Source organism: Camelina sativa, chromosome 18, assembly GCF_030686135.1.
Source record: "Camelina sativa cultivar CO46 ecotype springtype chromosome 18, ASM3068613v1".
NCBI classification, from domain to species: Eukaryota; Viridiplantae; Streptophyta; class Magnoliopsida; order Brassicales; family Brassicaceae; genus Camelina; species Camelina sativa.
This window is the reverse complement of record NC_141897.1, coordinates 4,835,151-4,860,289: the sequence shown is the minus strand read 5'-3', so window position 1 is coordinate 4,860,289 and position 25,139 is coordinate 4,835,151. Positions and strand designations below refer to the sequence as shown.

The window sequence follows — 25,139 nt, the reverse complement described above, 5'->3', positions numbered from 1 at the left end:
TAATTAACAGCAAAAACTATTTTATTTTCCGCGGTATTACCAGTGGATTAGTGAGTGCGTATGGGCATTAGTTTATTCTTCTGTCTATATTAGTATATTGTCAGTTGTATGTATAACACACAGTCTTTGAGATTTTCTTTTTGACGTTTCCTAACCATTTTTATTCATTAGGAAATTTCTTTGTGTAAACGACTTGACTTAACAACATTGACCGACTCCAATTCCTTTATGCATTTCCAACTAGGTATATTTATCTTCATTATTACATTCTTATAATCTGACCAACTTCGATCCTTGCCTGAAAAGTGAAAACGATGTGTGAAAATAAAACGTATCAAGTGATCGATGATCTTTTCAAGAAAGAACAAAACACGAATCAAGTGAACAATAATATATATTATGTGGACTCATTTAAGTGGGCTTTTAATGGGTTTGGGCCTCTTTAAAAACTCTTAAAGTTCATGAATGAATTAGACTTTTCTCCTCCGCAACTATGGCGGCGAATCAATTAATCTCCGGCGTCAAAGAAACCGCACAATCATCTCCGGCGCCGCTCGTCCACCGTACTTCAGAATCAATGACAGTATCATCCATTCCGACCCATCGTGTATGATTTAAAGATGAACTTGAATGTTATGAGGCTTTGAAATGTGTGATTTTGAACATTCCCCCATTACACACACAACACATTCGATATCATGAACACGGTGATGGCGTCGCTTATACTCGGAGCTCCTCCGCGATTCATCTTCGCATTATCTTCTTCACGGTTTTCACTTTCTTTCTTCTCTAATTAGTAAAATTTGGGATTTATCGCTTCTTGTCTCTCACTGTAAATTTTAGTTTGATTTTAGTTCTGATGCTTGTTCTTGTTGAAACTTGAAACATCTCCTTTCTATGAAAGTTTGCTTCTTTGTGAATCAGTTTTTATCTGATTTGAGTCATTTACAAAGAGAAAAAGTAATGCAAAATATGAACACCAAAAACCCTTAAAAAAAAAAAAAAAGAAGAACAACAATCCAATTTGTGATGTTTCTTCAGACTGTGCAGTGACTTGATACGAGAAATCCTTGTATCTGTTTAGAAAGTATGAGAATCTGTGATGCTTCTGTAAACTGTGCAGTGAGTGGAGACGAGAATGTACATGAGGCTTCCTTGAAAAACGAGAAACCTTGTATCTGCTTAGAAAAGTATGAGACTTTGTGATGCTTCTGTAGACTGTGCAATGAGTAGAGACGAGACTGTACATGAGGCTTCTTTGAAAAACGAGAACCCTTGTAACTGTTTAGAAAGTATGAAAATTTGTGATGATTCTGTAGACTGTGCAGTGAGTTGAGTCTAGAACCCTTGTGTCTGTTTAGACAGTATATGAGAGTTTTTGATGTTTCTGCAGACTGTGCAGTGAGTGGAGATGAGATTGTACATGACGCTTCCTTCTTCAATCTTAATCTTCCTTGTCACTTTGTTCCATAGATGTATCATGTAACTCCCTTTGCTCATGTCCTGTACCGTCTTCTTTACCCATTGTGCTTCTCTTCTGGTTGCAGGTTTCTTGAAAAGCTTTGGTATGTTGATCCAATTCACTGGATAGAAAGCATCTGGTGGAAAGATTGTGAAGTTGTATCCAGGTTTGTTTCCTAATCTTGTGATGACTCTAGAGACTAGGTAAGGGCTGTTGTGTCCCCATATGTTTCCGTCGAAAGTTGTGGAATACTCGTGTAAGAATTCTCGCATAAGCAGATGGTAGATGTCAAAGACCATCACTGCATTGTTTAGTCTTGACCATGTCTTTGTCTTCGGATCCATGCTCTGTGCTCCAATAGCGTTTCTCAATCTTGTTATATCATCAAGGAAGATGATGTCTGTGTCTAGATATACTCCTCCGTATTTGTAGAGCACCGCCAGTCTTGTTAGGTCAGAGAGATTCATGAACAAGGGGATAGAACCAGGATCCATGCGGCCACTCTTTAGTCTTTTCAGCCAAGCTTCAGCAGGAGTGTTCTTGACGAGGAACGGGATATCTATGGTTACAGCAATAAGGTTGAAGCCTCGATCAAACAATGGTTTAAGGATGGTGTATCCTCTAGGGGAGTCTAAGGAGTTGGACAAAATCGCCAAGCATGCGCCAGGATTGGTGGTGAAGAGAGTGTCAACAGCTAACATCTCTCTTGGTCCAAAGGTTTTTGCAGGAGAAAGCCAAACCATAAAGAACTGAGCAGAGCAATTATTCTTGTGCAGATCCAAAACTCTTGAATGGAATCTCTTGCTCTTGCTAGTCGATTTCAGTATCTCCAGCTCAGGTAGCTTTCTTCTGAACCATTCAATTCTCTCTTTCTTGCCAGCTTTACGAGGAGGTACCAAAGGATCTAACTCGTCCTCTTCGTTATGTTCTGAGTTTACAACTGTGGTACCTAAGTCTTCCTTCTCGTTATGGTCTGTCACAACTGTGGTACCTAAGTCTTCCTTCTCGTTATGGTCTGAGTCCACAACTGTGGTACCTATGTCTTCCTTCTCGTTATGGTCGGAGTCTACAACTGTTGTACCTAAGTCCTCTGCTTCGTTATGGTCTGAGTCCACAACTGTGGTACCTATGTCTTCCTTCTCGTTATGGTCTGCCACAACTGTGGTACCTAACCCTTCTTTTTCGCAATGGTCTGAGTCAACAACTGTGGTACCTATCTCTTCCTTTTCGTTATTGTCCGAGTCCACAACTGTGTAACCTAAGTCTTCCTTCTCGTTATGCGCGGAGTCTACAACTGTGGTACCCAATTCTTCCTTCTCGTTATGGTCTGTCACAACTGTGGTACGTATGCCTTCCTTCTCGTTATGGTCTGAGTCCACAACTGTGGTACCTATGTCTTCCTTCTCGTTATGGTCTGTCACAGCTGTGGTACCTAACTCGTCCGTTTCGTCATGGTCCGAGTCCACAACTATGGTACCTAACTCGTCCGTTTCGTCATGGTCCGAGTCCACAAATATGGTACCTATGCCTTCCTTCTCATTATGATCGGAGTCTACAACTGTGGTACCTAAGTCTTCAGCATCGTAATGGTCCGAGCAGTCCGCAATTGTAACAATACTACTACTCATGGTAACGGGGTCATCGGTTCTGGAGAGAGGCAAGCCTCGTTTGAACGGTGAGTTGTTGTCAGGAACAACAGATTTTGGAGATTCAATGAAGAGAAGATACAACACGAGTACAGAAATCGCATAGATTGCGAATATAGGTTTCCTTGCTTGCATCTTTAATCCTCTTGAGTGAAAAACAAAGCTCTTGCTAGGTATCCTTGTTTGTTAGCTCCACGGTAGAGAGATTATAGATCGTAGACAAAACAAGACCTGAGGTGGTCGATATATATATCTAACAAAGTTGTGTTGGTTTAGGATTTTAGAAAACAGGAGGAATCCTAATTGGAATCCAATAATGGATAAATGTATCTTTTTTTGTTTTTCTTAAAAATCATATTATTTTACTTGGATAATCTTGTATATACAATATATTATATATATGATGATAAATGGTTCCTTTGTTATTTCCTTTTTCTTAAATCATTATCATACCGTATTATATTTGGATACATATAATATAATCGCTACTCAACATAATGGCTATTCTTTTTTAAAAAAATAATATAAATTAACATATTATTATTATTTTGTTTTTTCGGTGTAAATCAAAATTTGAAGACTATGTAGTATGAATTTAAATAAAGTAAAGAAATTCTTATTTTTTTGATAATAATATATATAGTGCAATTAAGTCATATTGTATTTTACTTGTCATCTGCTATATATGTTTGTAGTTGTAGTCATATTTCAAAATCATTGTGATATATATTCTCATAAAATTTATTTTGTGGTGTTAGTTATGCATATTTTTTTATTTATTTATGGTGATGGTTTAAAGAGATTTAAAATGTTTCAATTAAGAAAAAATCAAAATAATAAATATTAGGTTTGTAGTGTCTCATACATATCTAACCATATAATATTAGAATAATACATTTTCCATAAAAATAAAATTAAAGAACAGCAACTACTTTATTAGGTTATTATCTTACAGTCTTTAATTGTGTCTGGACTTTGATTTATATGAAATGATAATATTTCATATAGAAAAAAATAATTAAACTATATATTGTATCATATATTCTATAATATATGTATATCCTATTCAAATAAACTGAAGCTTTTGTTAAGTTAAGATATCATTGGGTAAATCAAGGAAAAATAATGATATTGTAAAATTTATAAAATTATGTGAGATTTGAAATATGAAGCCATGAGGGTTATTGTGAGATATGTGTCTTTCTTTTAACAGATAATACAGAAATCGATGTATCACAGATAACTGTTTGAGAGTTACAAAAGTGCAATTAATTGCATACTAATACATTTTTAACATGTTCTATTATATTAAATTAAAATTATTGAGAACACTACTATGATATTATTTGGGAGTTACAAACAAACTTTTATACTTTTCCTAACTCCTAAAATTAAAAATCATTTAATTTAAAAGTGAGCGTTGGTGGGGTTTATAATTTGATTAAGAAGCATAATATGTTACACATTGATTGTTTAAAAAGAATAAGAACATCTAATTCTCAAATAAACTTGATTTTTTTTGTTAAAACCAACATATGTGCATTTAAATTTAACTAAAGAAATTTTAAAAATAAACATGAATAGATAAGAAAGGAAAAAAATATATAAAAAATACTTTATTTTTATAGAAATAAAATAAAAATTGTAAACAATGTTAAATATTTATAATACTTTCTAAATTAAAATATAGAATCAAAATATTACAACACATATGAGATATAACAACATTTGATATAACAATGTTAAATGTTTCCTTTGTTATTTCCTTTTTCTTAAGTCATTATCATACCGTATTATACGTAAAATAATAATAATAATAACGCTTCCTGACATTATAAAACCAAAAGACAAAAAGACTATAAAGATTCATTTACTGAGGAGGGTAACAGTGAGACCTCTCCCAAGCATGTTTCTCACAGGCAAGGTTTTAAATTGAATGACTAAAGATTTTATAAACAGAAAAAAAAGAGGATGTTGCTTGAAACACAAGTCATATTTTTTTGCAAAGTTTTAGACCATCTCACTTATAGGGAACTCCAGAACTGAAAAGTAAAGTAAGATGGTATAAAGCTTTACACTACTGTTGACATACTACATTACAATTATTCATTACGATAAAAGATCTAGCAAAAACACATTTGGTGTCTGTTCTGCTTTCCGATCACTGTACAGTAGCATCAGAGTAGAAGAGCCACTGACGGTATCCTTGGACCCCAAATAAGAAACGTGGACGAGCTGAAGACCTGGTCAATAACTACTTGGTGAAATGTGGACAGCCAAGCATGAATCCCCATAGCTTCCACACGCAACGAAACCTCTGGACTAAGTATACCGTCAATCTCGAGAGAGTACTTCAAGAATGGAATATGAATTTTCTCCTCTTTTCATCAAACTCGAAGATCGTTGATTTCCTTGAGACATGGTTGGCTTTTGTTATAATTACGCAAGCTTGTTCTCGCTGATTGTATAATCTCAACTCCTTTTATAAGATTCATTATTTTGGAGGAACCTATATGTTTCTTACATGGTTTCAATTGGTGATCCATTCGGAGAAAAATAATTAAGAATCCTTACGGATTAATCCCTATGTTTCTAAGTTATAACAGTCATCTACCACAAAATCAGCTACTAACATATAATATAAACATCAAGAGGAGGGGTCTTTGGTATGGAGCTTTTGATACGTGAGTCAGACGGCAGTTAAGTTTATATATCAAAACATCGGTATCAGATATAATCGTCCTCCGTATTTGACTGATAAGTGAAAAAGTGTATACCATTTAAGATTTGCTTCGAAATCTTTGGTTTCTCTCCGGTTAGCTTTTTTTTATAACCGTTGGATTTGGTGTTTTGGTTGTGATTTTGCATGATGTAATTAAATGATCTTGTGACTGATGATTTGGAATCTCCGTATAGGGTAATGCTTTCTAATGTTGATGGTCATCATAATGCCGGGGCTCGTAGTGATTAAAGTGGATTATGAGTTTTTTTTTTACCTTTTCTTTAGATTTAGATTCTTAAGAGACTTTCTCAAGAAAATGAGAAGTTTTTTTTGTTTGAACAAAAAAAATATATATATGAAAAGTTAATTTGACTGATTTTATGGTGTTTTCTTTATATATCATGAATCGTTCGTTTGTATGAATGTTTCCTTAGTTATCCAAACCCAAGAAGACTAGTCCCAAACTTTGAGGACATCATGTCAACGGCTCAGCTTCCAAATAAGAGATTTTGACAAGTAAGTAACTCTTTAAACATATCAACAAATCTTTCATGACTATTGCCTTCACGTTTTGGAGATAATTAAGACTTTATCTAGTTAAAATTAAATAAAAATAAGTGAGACTTGATCCAGTCTAAATATTATAGAACATCTAGCAATTTTCCAAGAGTTAATGGAGATGTAAAGAGTTGAATTGTAAATGAGATACCACAACTCTATAAATAAGTAACATGATATTCATATGTTCTCCAAATTGATTTTGGCTTTATACAATTAGAAAACAAAGAGAGAAAAAAAAAACTTATTTTGCCATAGATAGATAAATCAAACAAGAGAAAAAAAAAAAAAAAGCAAATGAATATTTTATTTGTTGTTAATCAGGGCTTGGGCTTACTGTTTGGACCTAAAAAGCCCTTCATTTGCCATCTCCCTCATGGCTTCTTCATCTTCATCTTACGACAGATTCCCAAGTTTCAGAGGCAAAGACGTCCGACGAACCTTTCTCAGCCACTTGCTCAACGAGTTCCAGCACCGGAAGATCATATCATTCGTGGACAATGGAATCAACAGTAAATCGATTCATCCAGAGCTTGTGCGAGCGATTAAGGCATCGAGAATCTCAATCGTCATTCTATCGAAGAACTACGCTTCTTCGAGCTGGTGCTTAAACGAACTGTTGGAGATCATGGAGCGCAAAGATTCCCAAGACCAGATGGTGATGACAGTTTTTTACGATGTGGATCCGTCTCGTGTACGGAACCAGATCGGAGATTTTGGCAAGGGCTTCGAGAGAAGTTGTTTGGGGAAAACACATGATGAGAAGCAGAGATGGAAGAAAGCTTTGATTGATGTTGCCAACATTTCCGGAGAGCATTCAAAAAACTGGTTTGTGTATTCTTCACTCCAACTATTACTAATTTTGTCATTGCTATCTCCAAATCCATAGAACGATTTTGCTAGGAATGTATTATACCTATGAATCGGATGATGCAGAAATATATATAGATATTGAGTCTCTTGAGTTAATTTTGATGAAGAAATGATTATGTTTATGTTGTTTAGGCATAGTGAAGCGGCTATGATAAAAAAAATTTGCGGAGATGTTTCTAATGAGTTAAATTCTACGATGTCAAAGGATTTTGATGAATTCGTTGGAATCGAAGATCATATAGAAAAGATGAATTTATTGTTAAGTCTTGAGAGTAATGAAGTGAAGATGATAGGGATTTGGGGTCCAGCAGGCATTGGTAAAAGCACAATTGCTAGAGCGTTGTACAATCGGTTATCCAGCAGCTTTCAGGTTACTCTTTTTATGGAAAATGTTAAAGGAAGTTATAAAAGTAATGAAAGTTATAGCTCGAAGTTAAGGTTGCAAGAAAGATTTCTCTCTGAACTATGCAACGATAAGGATTTGAGGATAAAAAATCTAGGTATTGTGGAGAACAGGCTAAGGTACTGGAAAGTGCTCATTGTTCTTGATGATGTGGATAACATAGAGCAACTCAATGCTCTAGCAGATCGACCTCACTGGTTTGGTGATGGAAGTAGGATTATCGTGACCACCGAGCATAAAGATATTTTGGAAGCGCATGATATCCAAGATGTATATGAGAGTGGGGTTTCCATCAAGAGTTGAAGCTCTACAAATATTTTCTCAATCGGCATTCAGACAAGATTCCCCAGCAGATGGATATGTGGAGCTTTCAAATGAAGTTGCAAAGCTCACTCGTCTTCCGTTAGGTCTATCTGTTTTAGGTTCATCATTGCGTGGCAAAAGCAAAACGAAGTGGATTCGTGCACTACCTAGTCTCAAGGCCACTCTTCATGTAGACATTGAAAGGATATTAAGAATTGGTTATGATAGCTTAGGTGATAATGATGATCTCAAAGTTATATTTCTCCATATTGCATGCGTATTCAATGGTGGAAAAAAAAAACGTGTGACCCAGCTCCTTGGAAATAGTGATCTTGACATTGAGAGTGGACTTGACGTCCTAGTCGAAAGGGCTCTCATATCTATCTCGAGTGACAAACGTATCACGATGCACAATTTGTTACAACAGATGGGGCGACAAATCGTTCGTAGACAATCAACCCATGAACCTGGGAAACGTCAATTTCTAGTGGATGCAAAAACGATCAATGATGTTCTTGCTGATAATACCGTACGCCCTTGTTTGTATCATCTAATTTGGCTTTCTCAGTATGATCTCAAACAATCACATTGTTCTAACTTTGTTTTTGTTTTTGGAGAATATTTCAGGGCACAAGAACTGTTTTAGGCATATCGTTCAACATGTCTGAAATCGAGGAGTTGTTCCTAGGTAAGGGAGCTTTCGTTGGAATGTATAATCTCCAAATTTTAAGATTTTACAAACAATGGTCTGATAAGGCCAGACTGCATTTAGATGAAGGTTTGGACTGTTTGTCTTTACCTCCTAGACTCAGATTACTCCATTGGGAAATGAAATGTATGCAAACTCAACTCTCTGCGAACTTTCTTGTTGAAATCAATATGCGAGAGAGCAAATTGGAGAAGCTCTGGCAAGGAGACCCTGTAAGTTTATGGCTTCAGTTTCTTGGTAAAATGCATTGTGCTTTTAGTTTTTGTCCAAAACTCCAAACTAACAACGAATTTCACATTTTGTTTCCTTGCAATTGTTTTCAGATGCTCAAATGTCTCAAGAAAATAAATTTGTGTGCCTCCGTCAACCTGAAAGAACTTCCTGATCTTTCGAAAGCAACAAATTTGGAGAGAATAGAGTTGACTCGTTGCCGCAGTTTGGCCGCACTTCCTTCCTCTTTTGGAAAACTTCAAAAGCTGAATTACTTACACCTTGGGGAATGCATAAATCTGGAGTCTTTTCCTGCAAACCTCGCATTAATGTCTCTAAGCTTCCTCAATATTTGCGAGTGCTCGAAACTGAAAGATTTTCCAGAGATTTCTAGTAAAATTGTATGTCTAAGTGCGTCATTCACAACAATAAGAGAAGTGCCTCTCTCAGTTCAACATTGGAATCGTCTGAAGAGATTAACAATGATATGTTGTGAAACAGTTACAACATTCCCTCTTCTTCCAGCTACCGTATCGAAGTTGTATTTGGACTATTCAAGGATAACTGAGATTCCTAGCTGGATCAAGAATCTCTATGGGCTCAAGATATTGTCAATGACATACTGTGAGCAGCTGCAAGACATCTCGCCAAACATTTGTAAGTTAATACGTCTCCAGAAGCTTAATTTTACAGGATGCATTAATGTGAGGAAATTTCCTGTAGAAATCTTCCAGAGCTTTAACTTTAAGCATGAGCTGTTGTTGAGGTTGGACAATGTTCAAGCTAAGAGTCTGCCGGCAAATATACCTGAAAAGATCCATAGCTTCCCCTTGAAATTGTATATGAGTGAAAATGATTTCAAGAGTATTCCACATTCCATCAAACATCTCTCACATCTGCACTCCCTTCACCTTCACGACTGTGTGGAACTTGTCTCGCTGCCAGAGCTTCCAGACTCCCTGTCAGAACTGCATGCAGAAAACTGTAGGTCACTGGAAAGCATATCTCAGCCATGTAACTCATATCACAACCCCAAGCTCATTCTCAAGTTCAATAACTGCGTGAAACTGATACGAGAAGCTCGTAAACTACTCATTGAAGAATGGGCTTGTGGCTATGCAATCTTACCAGGTGGTGAAGTTCCTGAATACTTTAGTCACCAAGCTAGAGGAAGTTCACTGACTATCCATTTAGATCACATGCATCTCTCCGGATCCATGAAATTCAAAGCTTGCGTTGTACTTCCTGCGAGAGATTGGCCAAATGATGTCCCTGCTAGCTGTATCCAAATATCTTGTCACCTCAGAGGCAACCACTCTACATCTGTGTATAAATGGCCATACATAGATGTGTCATATACTTTTGAGAAGGATCACTTGTTTATTCTCAACTCGTATTTCACGCTAGAGCAAGACAACATTCCAGAAGACAAGTTGCGGTTTGATTTCGGGGGCCTTCCTTGCAAGATATTACGATGTGGTGTGCAATTCCTAGAGGCATGTCCCTGCAAATATGACTATGTAGCTCACCCCAAATATGACTACGTAGCTCACCCCATCTTATCGTCTCTGCCTCTTGAGGATAGCGTTGTAGATATGGACTATGAAGACAACAAAGATGTTGGGGAAACCGCTTTACAAACAAGGAGAAGCACAAAAAGAAAGCGGCCAAGTTCTTCAGAAGAACCAGAGAAGATAAACAAGAAACTGTGTGTATCTATTAGGAAGGCAGCAAAGAAGCTGGAGAAATCTATTCAGAGGCAAGAAAAAAACAAGAAAACAGAGAGATTAAACAAGAAATTATCTCGGCATTTGATGGGTTATTGCGGCTCGTTGTCAGAAGTTTCTCATGATCCAGTCACTCCATCGGGTCATTAAAGAAGGCACACTCCATTCCTAGTGTAAATAAAGAAGAGGAGCTGAAGCTAATGCGTAACAAACTCTTCGATAAACTTTGTGTATAAATACAAGTGTGGTCACTTATATGTTGCATGATGGGAGGACAAAAGCTTATGGTCATGTAACCTGTTTCCCTTGTAATTTGGTGATCAACTAGTTATGTTTGCTTTTCTAGTGATTACTTAAAGCAGTTCACATGTTTCTCATGATACAGATTTATCACTGCAAATTTTAAGAGAAAATTGTCTCACAAAATTACTGGAGACTTTTTTTGTCGCATTGCACAATTACAGTAGCTCACAAAGATCAAATTAAACCTTTCTGTAACAAATCAGGTCCAAACCAAATCATACATTTCGAATTCCCATTTCCATCTAAACGATTCAGAACGCCTGACAATAACAGGTATAGATGATGACTAAAATACCAATACTGTATTAAAAAATTTCGTACAACCCAATTAGTCAAAATCATTACCTGTACCAATTCAAAAACAGAACCAATTTACTAATTTGCTCCCACATTTCTCAGCCTTTCACTGCCAGAGATTGCAAATCTTCCAGGAAATCTTGAAGACTCAAATCATCAGTAAGAACAATATCTGAACCACCAGTATGATCTGTTTTCTGAGTCACCGAAGGATTAAGCTTGGCAAGAAGAAACCGAGCTTGACTACCGTGCTGGTCACACCGCACAATCCTCGGCATTGGAATCCGATCAATCACTAACTGAGCTGCATCAATCTCCGGTGCTTCAAGAAGGTTCCGGAAAGTTTCGTGGTTTGCGTCTTTATGATACTCAAGTTTCCTCCATTGTGCTATTTTTGATCCATGGTGGATAACGACGTAGAAGTATGAATCGAAGAGCAAAATCACGTCTGCTGTTACTGACCGGATATCGAGGAGGACTGGAACCGGCGGTCCGTCGAATGAATACCGGAGAAGTGTTGGTTGAATCATGATGATTGAGTTTACCACTCCTTCCCGGTTTAACATTAACCGGAAAAATCCGGTTTCATCAGGGGAATTGTTGAAGACGTCAAGAAACTGTGATCTTCGTAGGTAGTACATAAACTGAGGATAAAGCGAGAAGTTTGGAGTCAACCTGAAAGAAGATGGATCTTCTTGAATATAATCTCCGAACCGTGAAGCAAAGCGGATTAAACCGTCATCTAACCACCTGATAACGTCTCTGGCGTAACACTCCTCTGCTCTGTTAATTGCAAGCCGCGCCATAACTGAAGCAGCTGTTTCTTGATCAAATCCTGACGAGACTTCTGGAGATTTTCCAACAACCCATCTTCTAGCAACCGTTGTAACCCGTTTCCTCATTCCTCCATTTCCATAACGATACCGAGTAATGAACTGAATGAAGAACGCGGAACCAGGCTGCGGTTTTCGATTCTGTTCGCTGCTCACTTGAAAAAAGAAGGAAACACATGTCTTATTTGTGACAGTGCTCGTTTTCCATGTATATGTTCCACCTTCACCAATCTCTGTTTCGCTCACTATATCGTTCTTTTGTCTTAGCGACACAACCGGACCGAGAGCACCACAGATTCTCATATCCTTAGTCGCCACAACTTCTAAAGACACATCAAAATACATACTCAGGTTCCCATCTGCATCGCGGCTGAATATATGCCTAAGACATTTTTTGAATTGTTCGGATTCAAATGTCTCTCCCAGTAAGAGAAATCCACCAGACATTTCAACTGCGTATCTCAGTTCCGCTGCTCCAACCTGGTCAAGAGAGCAAGCAAACACATCGAGAACAGCAGAGGTATCACATAGCCTCTTTGCTAATTTCTTGTAAAACCCGCAAGATCTGTCGTAATAAGGCACTCTACCAGTGATAATATCTCTGTGGGTTCTGATTGAATGGCTTAGATCAGAGTCCACTATGATCCCAGGGCCTCTTGTCGCAGGCCCTGATGTGAAAACCATAATCCGAGAACCCGTGGTTACAGAACATCCTTCAAGCAGTCCCAATGCTGTTGAGATCGCAGCACCAGTTGACCTATGAGGCCGATGACCTGGTTTGACATTAACCAAAGGAACGATTTCTTCAAAAGCAGATGTTAGGTTAAACTCACATTCCGCCAATGGAAGCAAAAAACTCTGCTTCCGAATCGCTGACATCTTTCCATGATGAAGCTGCTTTGGATATCCAAGTCCGAGATATTGTTGTATCTGCTCAAATGTTCCACGAAAAAAGAATAGAACTCCGTCAAATTCAACGCAGCTATTGATCCAAACAGTCACGATGAAGCACACGAAGGTGATGAACACTAGAAAGAGTACTTGTTTAACGTATCCAAATCACAACAATCAACCAACCACGCAAGAACAATTCAACACACTTATAGTCATCAAACTATATATATATCTCTACAACACTAACACAATCCTAAAACTGAACAATTCTCAAGCATTAGCATCCTTCAATCTAATCAAACTAAGATCAAATCCCACCATTAGTTGCAAGAAAGAAGCTAAAAACGTAAAGCAAGAGTCCCAAATCTCAAAAAAGGTATTTACCTGGTCTGGAGAAAGATCACGTTCGCCATGAAAAACAACAACTTTAGAGCATTGAGAGAAACCCAAATCATAAACCCTAACCATAGAATCAAAAGTAATCAAAGCCACCAAACAATTCTCAGGCAACTGTTCAATGACTAACAAAAGCTCACTTCTCACAGCCCTCAACTCATCCTCAACCATAGATGCATCAACAACAAACACAAACGCAGGCCCAAGCTCACCAATCACACCACCACCTCCAACAGTAGAAGCAAGAGACGAAAAAGACGAAGTCGAAGACATTGATCTAAGCCCTTGATTACCCCAACTCGCAGCAGCCGTGGGGGTCGTGGTAGCCGAACCCGATTTCCGCTGCGGCGGAGTGTACTCGACGGCGCTGTAAGTCGGAAAAAGCTCCGCCGGGAGATTGGTTTCAGTGATGCCAGAGTAAGAACGAGGGAAATGGTTTTTGTGAAAGCAAAAGGGACAAGACCAGATTCGAGATTGGTAATCAACGCGAGCGTAAGGGTTTAACACAGCTCCACATCGAGAACAGATCAATGGATCATAAGGAATCGTGGGAAGCTCAGAGAACTGCATCAATGGAGTGTACATGATACTTAGTGGAACAACGAGAAACTCGCAATCGGATTTTGTAGTTGGCCATGAGTTCCATGACCATCTCAATCCTTCGATTGCTTCTAGTTCTAAGAAATCCATAGCTTTAGATCTTCGATTTCACTGATTGGGGATTTTTCAAATCCGTACTCATCGATCTGTAAAAAAAGTGAGGGGTTGAAAGATTCTCTCAGATCCTCAAGTTTTTTTCCGGCCGGCGAAGAAGAAAATGAAACATTCTTTGATTTTTTACGATTTCAGAGTTTGTCCATGAGAAGAAGTGATTCGCTCTTCTCCGATATAGGATTATATCATTTTTAAAACAAAACACTGTTTTTTTGTTTTTTTTTTTTGGGAGCAAATTGCAAACAACCCCTCTATTTCTTTTTCATTTGCAAATCTACGCTCCCTCTTTACAAAACAAATATCTAATATTTAGTTACGAACTTGAAATATTAATCATTCAACCTTTCATTCGCCAAGCTTACCAGTGGAGTGGCCAATTTTTGGTGCAGTGCAAATGGACGGACAGGAGGTTTGCATTAGTTAGCTTGGAAGAAGTTGTGTTGTAGTAAACAGTTGGGCGGTTTAGGTTTTCGGAATGTTGATGATTTTAATTCGGCTTTATTGGCTAAACAATGATGGCGGCTAATTGAGATTCCAGATTCTTTGTTCGCCAGGATTTTTAAAAGTAGATATTATAGGAATTCGAATCCCATGGAACTGATTCGTTCATACGCTCCCTTATATGGGTGGAGAAGTCTTCTTTCTGCTCGCTCTCTGGTAAACAAGAGGCTTATTAAAAAGAGTTGGGTCCGAAACATCTATTTCTATATGGACTGATCCCTGGATCCCAGCTCAATTCCCGAGACCAGCTTTAAGCAAGGGTTCGCTTAAGGATCCTTCTCTTCAAATTTCTCACTTAATTGATCGTCAAACGAACTCGAGGCGGATGGATTTGCTTAATGAGCATTTTGATCATGTCGATGTTGCATTGATAAGGGCTTTACCCGTAGGAAGTTGTCCGAAGGAGGACTCTCTCGGTTGGTACTTTACGAAAAATGGGAGGTATACAGTTAAGTCTAGTTATCATACGACACATATGGAGGTTACAAGGCCTTTCCATGCAGTTGGTGGCGGGCCGGAGATTACTCATCTCATAGCCAGTGTTTGGCAGGTTCGTTGTCTGCCAATACTTCACCAGTTTATGTGGCAGGTGCTATCAGGGTGCATTTCGGTTTCGACAAATTTGCGACGCCGTGGCATTTCTTGTGATATGGGTTGTTCTCATTACGGTGCCGATGCGGAAATAGTCAATCATGCCTTGTTTCTTTGTCCACCGGCACGTCAGGTTTGGGCTTTATCTTAGGTACCGTTAGGACCATACTCCTTTCCGATGGAGTCTGTGTATGCCAACATGGACCACTTTTTGGGCCCTAAGAGTCCGGGCTCCCATGTCTTGACCTTCCCGTGGGTTTTGTGGTCTATATGGAAAGCACGTAATGGACGTGTGTTTGAGAATGAAGTTGAGCGGCCGGAGGAGATAGTTAGGGTAACAGAAGGCGAAGCGCTGACATGACAGCAGACGTTGTCGACATACCTTGACGATATCAAGATAGACACGGAGGATTTTCTACTTTTTCCTTATCTTTTATTCCTAGAACTGCAAATGTAAAATTGGATTGTTTGGCACGCCACGCGCGTACATCTCCGCATAATGTCTTGTATGTAAACAATTTTCCATCTCATTAGCTCATTTAAGCTAATTTTTTTTTTTTGTAATATCGTTAAAGAAGTTTTAGCACAATTGGTAATGGTATAATTTTTCTATAATATACTTTTATTAAAAAGTTTAACCGAAAAATACTTACTTTTTAGTTATTTTACTATTTTCTTTCATAAATCTATATTATTTCTCATTAAGATTTTAAAAATATATATTTAGCTCATTTAAGCTAAAAAATTAGAAAAAAACTTGAAAAGAGATATTTTTTACACCAAAAAAACTTTTTACATTAAAATTGATTCTTACTCTTGCTTCCTATACCTTTTTTTTTCTTTTATTATGTGTTTTCTCTTTTATTTTTACTCACTAATGATAAATTAATTATCAACAAATTTCTGTGAGGATTTAATTCTTCATTTCGCAATAACAACATAATTTTATGATAAAGATTTATATTACGCACCCCTTTTAAAAAATGATTAGGTCATATTCCTTTGTCCATTCAGATGATCAATCTGAATAGAGATGAAAGTTGATGTTTTTAAAAGCAGTTTAGCGGAGTAGTTAAATCACATTTACAAAACTCATCCAAAAATCACTGAAAATCCGGCTGAGCGAAGACCGAGCAGTTCACTATAGCTAGTTCAGCTAAAAATGTAAATTGTCTCAAATACTATTGTCTAACTAAAACAATTACACCAAAGCATATCTCTTATTCATCTAACAATTCACCAAAAATCTCTTCAAATCTCTCAACATCCCAAATTTTGTAAATCTCACAAAATTTTCCAAAATCATGGTTTTATATAATTTTTTAAGAAGAAGAAGAAAAAGGAAGAAGAAAAAAAAGTCAAGTTGTTGTTTTATTTAGGGAAAAGAGTTGTTGGAACAAAAAAGAAGGAGAGCTTGGTTGGGCAGATTGAGAGAGTAAATTGAGTTTAGTCAGTTCGCTTTTATTCATAGGGTCCGTGTCTGTCTCTCTCACTGAGCTGAACAAAAATATGTTTAAAGATACTATAAATTTAATATTTTTTTATTTAAAATAAAATAAAAACCTTTTAAGTTCTTTTATTTTAGGATACTTTTTGTTTATGAGACACTTTTTTTCCTTATTTTTACACTATTCATCTAAAATTTGGATATTTTTGTCCCTAACTTTGGGAGAGTAGGCTAACTAAACCAAATAGAGTAGTTGTATGTGGACTTAACCAATTATAACTAATACTTACGATCCAACGGCTGGGAAATGATTTTTAAAAAACTAGTTGAGATCTAGTGGTTCATATGCTTTATTATATTGACCATTAGATGGAAACATATATGATGGCTAGGAATGAGCACGAAAAAAGTAATAAAAATATATAATAAATTGTTTTTTGCTAAAAAATATATTTAGAAGTTATTAAAATTCGATAACCATTTTTTTGTATAATGGATTATAACTACATTTTCCCATATTACTATATTTTATATGTATAATTATATTAAATACTGTCCATTTTTTATTGTACATGTGTTCTTTGGTAAATGGATAGTCTATGTTGGAAAAACTTGGATAGGTAGTAAAATTATATGAGACAACAATGAACACTCAATATGCGTCAAACCATATGAGAATGTATGTGAAGAAACATATGAATACCTGATTAATCAAACAACTTATGGTTGTGTAAAGTAGTCATGGTTAATCAAACGATTTTAACCATTTGATTTTAACAATTTTTTATATATCTGAATAAAAAAAAAAACAAATCTACGTTGATTAATATATTAGTTATAAGATTAAAAGGAGGAAAATATAATAAATAAGAAAAAAATTAAAAAAATTGTGGACCCATAATTAAATTGCAAATTTTTGTTTATGAATATAAGAAGAAAAGAGAATGAGGGAAGGAAGATGGTAAAGGAAAAAAAAATTAATTTAATGTTAATGGTATGATTATAAATATGTTATTTTGTTAGGGGTTTGCAAGTCAATGAAACAGTACAACACATTAAAGTGTTGTTTTTTTTTCTAATTTTGAATATTAAATGTATCAATTATCTAATTATGTTTTGTAAATGTACTACTTTGCAACTTATCTCATAATTAATCCTCTCAACCTAGCTAACCTAACCAAACCATAAACTACAATATACATAACCATGTTTTTGGCAAGTCGTTTTAGTTATCAACAGATTAATTAGTTATCACCGTGAATGTGGTCATCGGTTACTCAACAAAACACATTGGATTAGTGAGAGTTAGTAGCCAAATTAATTTAAAGCATCCTGATTTTAAGTTTAGTGTTAAACTTTAAGCATCAGGGTTTTTCATGCTTATTCGTCTAGGATCCAATCTTTGATTACATTAAGATGCTTTTAGGTGTAGTAATTAAAAGCTGATGTGTCGTCGCAACAGAGATTTGTGCCCAATTTATTACTTGCCCTTAATATTCTATAATATTACATAAAACTGCCATTGCTATTTAACTTTTTTTTTTGTCAACCATTAGGCCACAACTGGTCGGCTCATTAACCAAATTCCTACATTCGTAGGAAGCGAGACTCATCCCTGGTGTGATGGTGCCTTCTACAAATAGACTTACCTCCTGCCACTGCACTAAGATCACTTCACTAATTTTTTTTCCATATTCAATTTATTTATATACACAATATTTTGTTCCTATAAATTTTAAAATTGATAAATATTATTAAAATATTAATAAATATTATCCCCTACATGTTTTTGAAATTATTTTCAAAACCTATGTAACAAAAAAAAATTATAACATGAGATGTAAAAAATATATATTTAAATCATATTTTCAAAAATATAAATAATATTCTTTCTTATTGTTTAAAATTTTTTGACCAATAAGATATCCATTGGAGAAGATTTTTTGACCAATAAGATATCATATTTTCAGTTTTCCATATAGAAAATTTCTGATATATAAGACTAACGTATATAAAAGATTCCTTAATTTCAAAATTAACATATTTAAAAATATAAATCTTAAATATATTTTAATATTATTTCTTAAAGATTTCGAGGGACGGATTTTTATAGATAAAACAAATATTATACCCCTGATGGAGTATGGCTACCGGGACGGGTTTGACCTGCTTAAGAATTTAGGTCATTCGTTTCGAGAAGTTTTAATCATTTTGATGGTTTTTTATCCGTTTCATAATTTACAAGTTTTATACAATTCTGATTAATCACTAATTCGGTAAACGTTAGATTCGGGTATGTTGGTTTTGTGAATCTTGATTTTAGAGTGAAACCTTTCTTATTTCAAAAATCACAAACTGAATGAAACCAAAATAATATAAGTTTGAACGGTAAATGATTTAACAAATAATTATATTATTAAATGTAACTCTATGTGTACATAATATATTTCAAACCTTATAGTAAACAAAGTTTTTGAAATCAATCGCGGACGTATACGCGGATCCGTACCTAGTTCACTTTATTTTTGCTTCATGTCCAACAGTAAACTTCTCATCGTGACATTGCACTGACTTACTTGTGGAGTTCTGATATGTGAATTTTACTACTTGGCATAGTAATTTCTAAATACTAACTAGTAGCATTTTTAACGAACATGCTAGTAGTTTTGCAACTTAAAATTGATTTATTTTGACGATAACTTAGGTTTCATTAGCTTGTGGGGGAAACGGTTGGAACTGCAGTTTTCAGAGCCTAAAGGTATATTTTGTAAAGATTAAAAGTTTTGAGGGTTTTTTTCACAATTTTAATATTTATAATAAGGCTTTACGGCCCAAATACTTAAAGCCCAATAAGAAAAATAGAGAAGATCTTTTCTTTTTCACTGAGACGGCGAGAGGAACACGGATGAGAAAACCGACATTAGTCGCCGGAGAGAAGGAAGCAATGTTTGGGCTGTCTTACGGCGAGATTTTACTAATCATCGGCGCCACCGCTGCTGTTGTTGGTCAGTTCTCTTCAACCAAAACTTTAATTAGCTTCAATCTTTTTGTGTTCCTCCTTCCAAATCGATACTTCAAAATTGGAAGAATCAAAAGTTTTCAACTCAGTGAGTTTCGACTTTTCTTTTTTTGAAGGTCCCAAGGATCTTCCGATTCTTGCTAGAGCAGGAGGAAGATTATTCGGAAGAGCCATTGGTTACATCAATTTGGCTCGTGGTCACTTAGACGGTGTCATGAAACAACCTCAGATGCAAGAGGTCTGTTCTTGAATTTTTTTTTCAGTTCAGCATTTGTTTCTGATCTCAAGATCATTGTTGTGATACCTTAATCTTGAATCTGAAACGGAGTAGTGTTGTGAATTTTGATAGTTATATGTAGAAATGGTAGTAGCTAAGATTAGTTTTCAAGATGTTTAGATGTAAACATTAGTCTCTCTCTCAAACTTTGGTTTAGATATCGAAAGAAGTTCAAGATTTGCGAGCACAAGTAGACGCTATTAGCCATGGAGCTAGATTTTCTCTATTTGATTCTAGTCCTTTGACTCGTAGAGTGGACAACCAAGCTCCACAATCTAGTCCAAGCACCAATGGTATATATATATAAACCACTCACTTGGTCATTACTTTTTTTTTCCTGTTAGTTGTTGTTTGTTAATTTTTGGTTCTGTTCTATTGTAGGGAATGTTACATCGGTTCATGTTGAGGAAAAACAGAAGCCTGCAGATCATTATACAAAGGTTTTCTTTTTTTCCTTCTTGATCCATTTTTTTTTTTTTTTTTTTGTATAATTGTTCTGTTTTTTCAACACTCTACTCTTTTGTTTATCATTAAAGGCTCAAGAATTTAGTGGCTCGTCGTCAGCTTCAGTTAACCTTCACGCTCAAGCAACATCATTTGCACGATTATCTGAGACGGTCAGTGGCAAGACGCACGATCTAAGCAGTGATTCACCTGTTCTTCCGGTATCAGCTGAGATGGCAAAGTTGCTTCCTCAACGCAAAGGTAGAACGAATTTTTTTAAGTCTTCAATTGTGAAACGTTTGATTTTTTACATACAAGTTTGCGCAAGTTCTGGATCTTTTTCTTGAAACCGAAGTTGCTCCTGCTACCATTTGACGCCTTTATCCTAAAATGTTTTGGTTGCAGATAGTGCAAGAGGATCTGATTTAATGCTTGAGGCGGTTCTTGAAGCGGAAGTAGCACACAAGGCTAAAAGCTTCTTTGCAGAAGCAGAAAAAGAAACTCCGGCTTTAAAAGGTGTGGCTAAACAACCTCATTCGTCTAGAACACGAACTTAAACTACAATATCTCACAAATAAAACCGACCCCTGTTTGTAATGTTGGGACTGTTTTGGAGGGAAATTTTTCACTGATGGGAAAGGGGAAAGTTGAACTCCGGTACTGGTAAGTAGCTTCAGTAGAGTGGCCCTTATGTTAAATGGGCCGAGAGCCTGCTCTCGGTTTCTGCTGCGGCAACAAGTGATCAACTTGGTCAATTTTGTAACTAATCCTGCAGATTTATAGGTTTTAGGGAAATTTTAATTCTCTAATTAAACCGCTAGTCTTTTAACTCTACTAATTGATCTCAAATACATTCGATTTTTATTGTTTAACCATCTTTATCATAGGTTCTAATGGGTTCTCTGGCAGATTTATCCTGAATTAGCATGTCTCATTGAGTGTTGATTATCCCAAAAACACTTAAAGTTGGCATGTACGGTATAATCGTGCATCGAAAATTTGTAATATACTTAGGCTTACAGTTTTTTAAAATTTTCTAAATCCAAACAATCATGAGGAGGAAGGAGGAGGTTCTACGGAGGCGAATCCGGATCTATGCGTTGAGGAGCAGGGGGACTCTGAAATTTCTGGCAAACAAGCTGATAGTGCCCCAGAGGGTAGAGATTGCTATTCTCCACTTCCGTCTGGTTTCGGTGATGAAGCCTTTGTTGCCGCCTAGATTCTTCGAGGAGGATGGTTGAAACGGTGACGAACTCACCTACACCTATATTTATACGTTTTAAATATGTTTAGTTTGTTTATTGACAAAATATATATATATATATATATATATATAAATATGTTTAGTTTGTTTAAATCACATTATACGCTAGTAATTCCTTAGTCTAACCAAGTGGTCCAAACCAGGTCACTACAGAATCCGCGTGTTTTGTAACTGAAATTTACAAAAATAACTTTTTTGCTGTCATTTTTCTAATCTGTTTTGAGATGTCTCAAGTGATAATCTCCAACGAAAATCTTGCTTAATTAAAAATGATTGTCTTTTAATAGTATAGATAGTATAGATCAATATGTACACCTTTTTCTTTTGACAAAAAAAAAAAATGTACACCTTTTCAAATTGATTAGAATAAATTTATTTATGCAATCACGGCCACAAAACGGACCGGAGAGAATGCTATGAACCAATTTGTTGTTAGATACATCTCATTTTCAGTATCGAATTTCTAGCTAAGTAAGCTAGTCATGAACACCATGCAATGAAACCAACGTTTCGCACTCCAAATGGAACCCAAAGTCTTGTCGTCTACCATGTAACAATAAATACCACACACTACATTTAAAATTCTCCTTTTTGAGGCAAATGAACCAAAAATCTCCAAAATGTTCACTTCCCACATGTCGTAATCCATAATCATACCCAAGAAGGACAATACTTGACTTATTCTACAGAGAAAAAAAAAACTTGAAATAGAGGCTCTAAAACTTATACAAATGCACCAGAGGCATATGAGAAAATAGTCTTGACCATAGGTTTTCAAATTTGGTCCTCCAAAGAGACTAGTTTGGTTTACTTTGGTTCACTAAAGCATGACAAGTGCACTGCCTTGCTGTAACATGAAAACAAAGACAGATAGATATCAGAACCTAAAATCTATTAGACCCCATAGATGATGAACTGTCTTTAGACAAAACCTTTTGATGATAAGATTTCTTGTCAGTTTGTTTCTGGAATTCATATATATGAAGATCATTTAGAAGTTTCATAGAGACAGAGAGACAAATTAAGTTGGGATTTTTAAGTATTCAAAGTATCCATGTGGTGTGGTTGTTTCATTAACAAGAGAACAATCACCAAAACTTTAAACCAAAGATAAACTCTTCAAAATCTTATCTTCAAACGCACAAAAACTATAAATGTGTATTGACTTAAGACAGCTAGATTCTCAACTCAGTTGACTACGATGGTCTAATCTTGATAAAACAAGAACCACAAAAAGATGAAAGGGTAAGTTCTTGGTTTAAGAGAGAGAGGGCTAAAGAAGTGACATATGCATATGGCAGACCACATGTAATGCTAACCCTACAAAACTCAATGCTTGAATAAAAAATAAAACAAAAAAAAAGGTTATAATATTCTGCACATGAGTGTACCATACTCAACCCCACTTCCTTGAAATAGGGTTACAGAGAAATGAATCTGGACAGTCCATTAATTAAGATCAACGAAAGTATCTTTTTGTATTGGAGATGAAAGTGTCCCACAAATGTCCCCAAAATGATGGGACACACTTTGCCTCAAAGTTGCCGCTACTGTTTACTACCCGACAGCTTTAGCTTTTGCCTTTGTCCTTAAATCAAGTTAATCCCTTTTTTCTAAATTACCACACACAAAAAAGTGACTTTCAGTTCCTATAAAACACTCTTCTTCACAAAGCCTCTTATCTCATCAAGTCTATCTCTCTCTAGACAACCACACGAACACAAAAACAAAGTTTCTTTCTTTGAAGATTGAATCTAAGAAATGGAGAAAGTTGGTGATTATGATGAGCTTGTTAACCTAAAGGCAACAGAGCTGAGATTGGGATTACCAGGAACAGAAGAAACTGTTTCTTGCGGAAAAAGCAACAAAAGAGCATTACCTGATGATGATACTGAGAAAGAGATTGAATCCACTGGAAAAACTGAAACAGCTTCTCCACCAAAGTGAGTGTCTTCTGAATCAACCTTGTCTGAAGATGTGCATTGATTTGGAGATCTAATAATTAACCTTTAATCTTTTTATTCCAGGGCTCAGATTGTTGGATGGCCACCAGTTAGATCTTACAGAAGGAACAGTATTCAGACAAAGAAGAATGAATCTGAAGGTCAAGGAAACTATGTGAAAGTAAGTATGGATGGTGCTCCTTATCTGAGGAAGATAGATCTAACGGTGTATAAGAAGTATCCAGAGTTGATGAAATCACTTGAAAACATGTTCAAATTCTCTGTGGGAGAATATTTCGAGAGAGAAGGATACAAAGGCTCAGACTTTGTGCCTACTTATGAAGACAAAGATGGTGATTGGATGCTTGTTGGTGATGTTCCTTGGGAGTAAGTCAAAAACCTTCATTCATCTCTCAAATCAGTAACTTATGACACAATCTTGATTATGTACTTATGGTGTTTTTGTTGTTACAGGATGTTTGTCTCGTCTTGTAAGAGGCTAAGGATCATGAAAGGATCAGAAGTTAAAGGTTTAGGTTGTGGTGTTTAACAAAACCTAACTGAGAGACAAAGATCAAACAGAAAGATTCAAAAACAGAGTTTTTTTTTTTGGTTCTGTTTCTTGAAACAGAGGAAAAAAAAGTCTGAAACTGCTTGGGTTTTCGACAAACATACTTGTGAATTTTTACCTTATCGGTAAAACAAACTACTCTTTTCTTGTGGTGTTGTTGATTCTGTAACAGAGAGATGCTTAAAATGGTCTTAAGCATAAGTGTGAGAAAGATCTAAATCTAAACCACTAAAGGGAAAGGTTTTGTGGTGTTAGAAAGATCTAATCTGAAACATTATGTTTGTGCTTTCTGTAATGTTCTTATCGAACAAATTTGATGTTTTGATGTAAGCACCCATTTTTCTGTTCTGTTTCTCTTCAAATTAAGATCTGTGTCTAAAACAACAACTGCAAAGTGCAATCAAGAATTTACCAAACAATACATAACTTGCAGAGGACAAAACAACAAAGACAAAATCATTAAAGCAAACCTGGTTTATGGAACAAATAAAGACAGCTTTTAAGCAACTTCATTGGATTCTAGAGTCTTTAAACATAGATAATAGTTGTTTAAATCACCAAGAGGGAGAGAGAGATAGATTAAAGAAATAAGAAATCTAATCGAGCGGTGAGAATATTTTTGGGGCTTTGTAAATGTTTATATTATCTTTTTGTTGTTAGTCTGATTCCAACTGTAACTTTGGTCCCCCACAACTTCAACAAGTAAATCTACCCAACTGTGCTAATTTGTCTCCACTATCAGTTAAAATAATCTCTTGAGAAACTAATCATATTTTAAGGAAATTTGGAATCAGAGTCTATTTAAAAAAAAAAAAATGGTATAGGTTCATTGAATAGTGTTTATAGAGGAAACTTCCCTTTGTGTTCCAACAATTTTTACATTCAAACCTAATGCTTTTGATGCAAGATGGTTGTAATAAAGTCAAGAACTTTACCGACACTTAAACCTAAATGCCTCAATAATCAGATCTATAGAAGACTGTAAAGCAATCTTGTACCAAAAATGGAGAATGATGTTGATAATGATGCTTT

The 25,139-nt window shown here is 35.8% G+C and overlaps 5 protein-coding genes, 1 long non-coding RNA gene and 1 pseudogene across 11 annotated transcripts; 4 read left to right on the top strand and 3 right to left on the bottom strand.

Annotated features, from left to right (window-relative positions):
* Window positions 1-487: 487 nt before the first annotated feature.
* LOC104760592 (uncharacterized) lies at window positions 488-3,525 on the bottom strand. The gene has a single exon (XM_010483538.3). It carries the CDS (start codon window positions 3,241-3,243, stop codon window positions 1,339-1,341), a length of 1,905 nt encoding a protein of 634 aa, XP_010481840.1. The 5' UTR covers window positions 3,244-3,525; the 3' UTR covers window positions 488-1,338.
* Window positions 3,526-6,726: 3,201 nt separating this feature from the next.
* On the top strand, window positions 6,727-11,039 carry LOC104760591 (disease resistance protein RML1A). 4 transcript variants are annotated; one of them, XM_087498628.1, is made up of 5 exons: window positions 6,727-7,216; window positions 7,394-8,496; window positions 8,595-8,655; window positions 8,774-8,888; window positions 9,000-11,039. In XM_087498628.1, the coding sequence occupies exons 4-5, from the start codon at window positions 8,796-8,798 to the stop codon at window positions 10,761-10,763; spliced, it is 1,857 nt and encodes a 618-aa protein (XP_087354754.1). In that variant the 5' UTR covers window positions 6,727-7,216; window positions 7,394-8,496; window positions 8,595-8,655; window positions 8,774-8,795; the 3' UTR covers window positions 10,764-11,039. The 4 variants fall into 4 exon arrangements, with proteins under 4 accessions (XP_087354754.1, XP_010481839.1, XP_087354755.1 ...); XM_087498629.1 differs by having other exon boundaries at window positions 6,765-7,216; window positions 8,595-8,888; window positions 9,000-9,543; window positions 9,610-11,039; XM_087498627.1 differs by having other exon boundaries at window positions 6,789-7,216; window positions 8,740-8,888.
* Window positions 6,765-7,845, top strand: LOC104763149 (disease resistance protein RPS6 pseudogene; annotated as a pseudogene).
* Window positions 11,040-11,077: 38 nt separating the features above from the next.
* Window positions 11,078-14,353, bottom strand: LOC104760589 (protein transport protein SEC23 G-like). The gene is made up of 2 exons (XM_010483536.3): window positions 13,325-14,353; window positions 11,078-12,976 (listed from the first exon to the last, which is right to left on the bottom strand). Exons 1-2 carry the CDS (start codon window positions 14,024-14,026, stop codon window positions 11,312-11,314), a joined length of 2,367 nt encoding a protein of 788 aa, XP_010481838.1. The 5' UTR covers window positions 14,027-14,353; the 3' UTR covers window positions 11,078-11,311.
* Window positions 14,354-19,466: 5,113 nt separating this feature from the next.
* Window positions 19,467-21,201, top strand: LOC104760588 (uncharacterized). Of its 2 annotated transcripts, XM_019240566.2 has the most exons (7): window positions 19,467-19,594; window positions 19,725-19,846; window positions 20,043-20,178; window positions 20,267-20,325; window positions 20,422-20,590; window positions 20,735-20,845; window positions 20,946-21,201. In XM_019240566.2, exons 1-7 carry the CDS (start codon window positions 19,495-19,497, stop codon window positions 20,978-20,980), a joined length of 732 nt encoding a protein of 243 aa, XP_019096111.1. In that variant the 5' UTR covers window positions 19,467-19,494; the 3' UTR covers window positions 20,981-21,201. The 2 variants fall into 2 exon arrangements, with proteins under 2 accessions (XP_019096111.1, XP_010481837.1); XM_010483535.3 differs by having other exon boundaries at window positions 20,735-21,201.
* A 38-nt stretch (window positions 21,202-21,239) lies between these two features.
* LOC147921530 (uncharacterized) lies at window positions 21,240-24,718 on the bottom strand. Of its 2 annotated transcripts, none has more exons than XR_015589067.1 (2): window positions 24,578-24,716; window positions 21,240-21,593 (listed from the first exon to the last, which is right to left on the bottom strand). It is a non-coding gene; the product is annotated as an uncharacterized LOC147921530 (long non-coding RNA). The 2 variants fall into 2 exon arrangements; XR_015589068.1 differs by lacking the exon at window positions 21,240-21,593 and adding an exon at window positions 21,853-22,440 and having other exon boundaries at window positions 24,578-24,718.
* Window positions 22,992-24,455, top strand: LOC104760587 (auxin-responsive protein IAA4). The gene is made up of 3 exons (XM_010483534.3): window positions 22,992-23,536; window positions 23,621-23,923; window positions 24,011-24,455. Exons 1-3 carry the CDS (start codon window positions 23,355-23,357, stop codon window positions 24,084-24,086), a joined length of 561 nt encoding a protein of 186 aa, XP_010481836.1. The 5' UTR covers window positions 22,992-23,354; the 3' UTR covers window positions 24,087-24,455.
* Window positions 24,719-25,139: the final 421 nt, after the last annotated feature.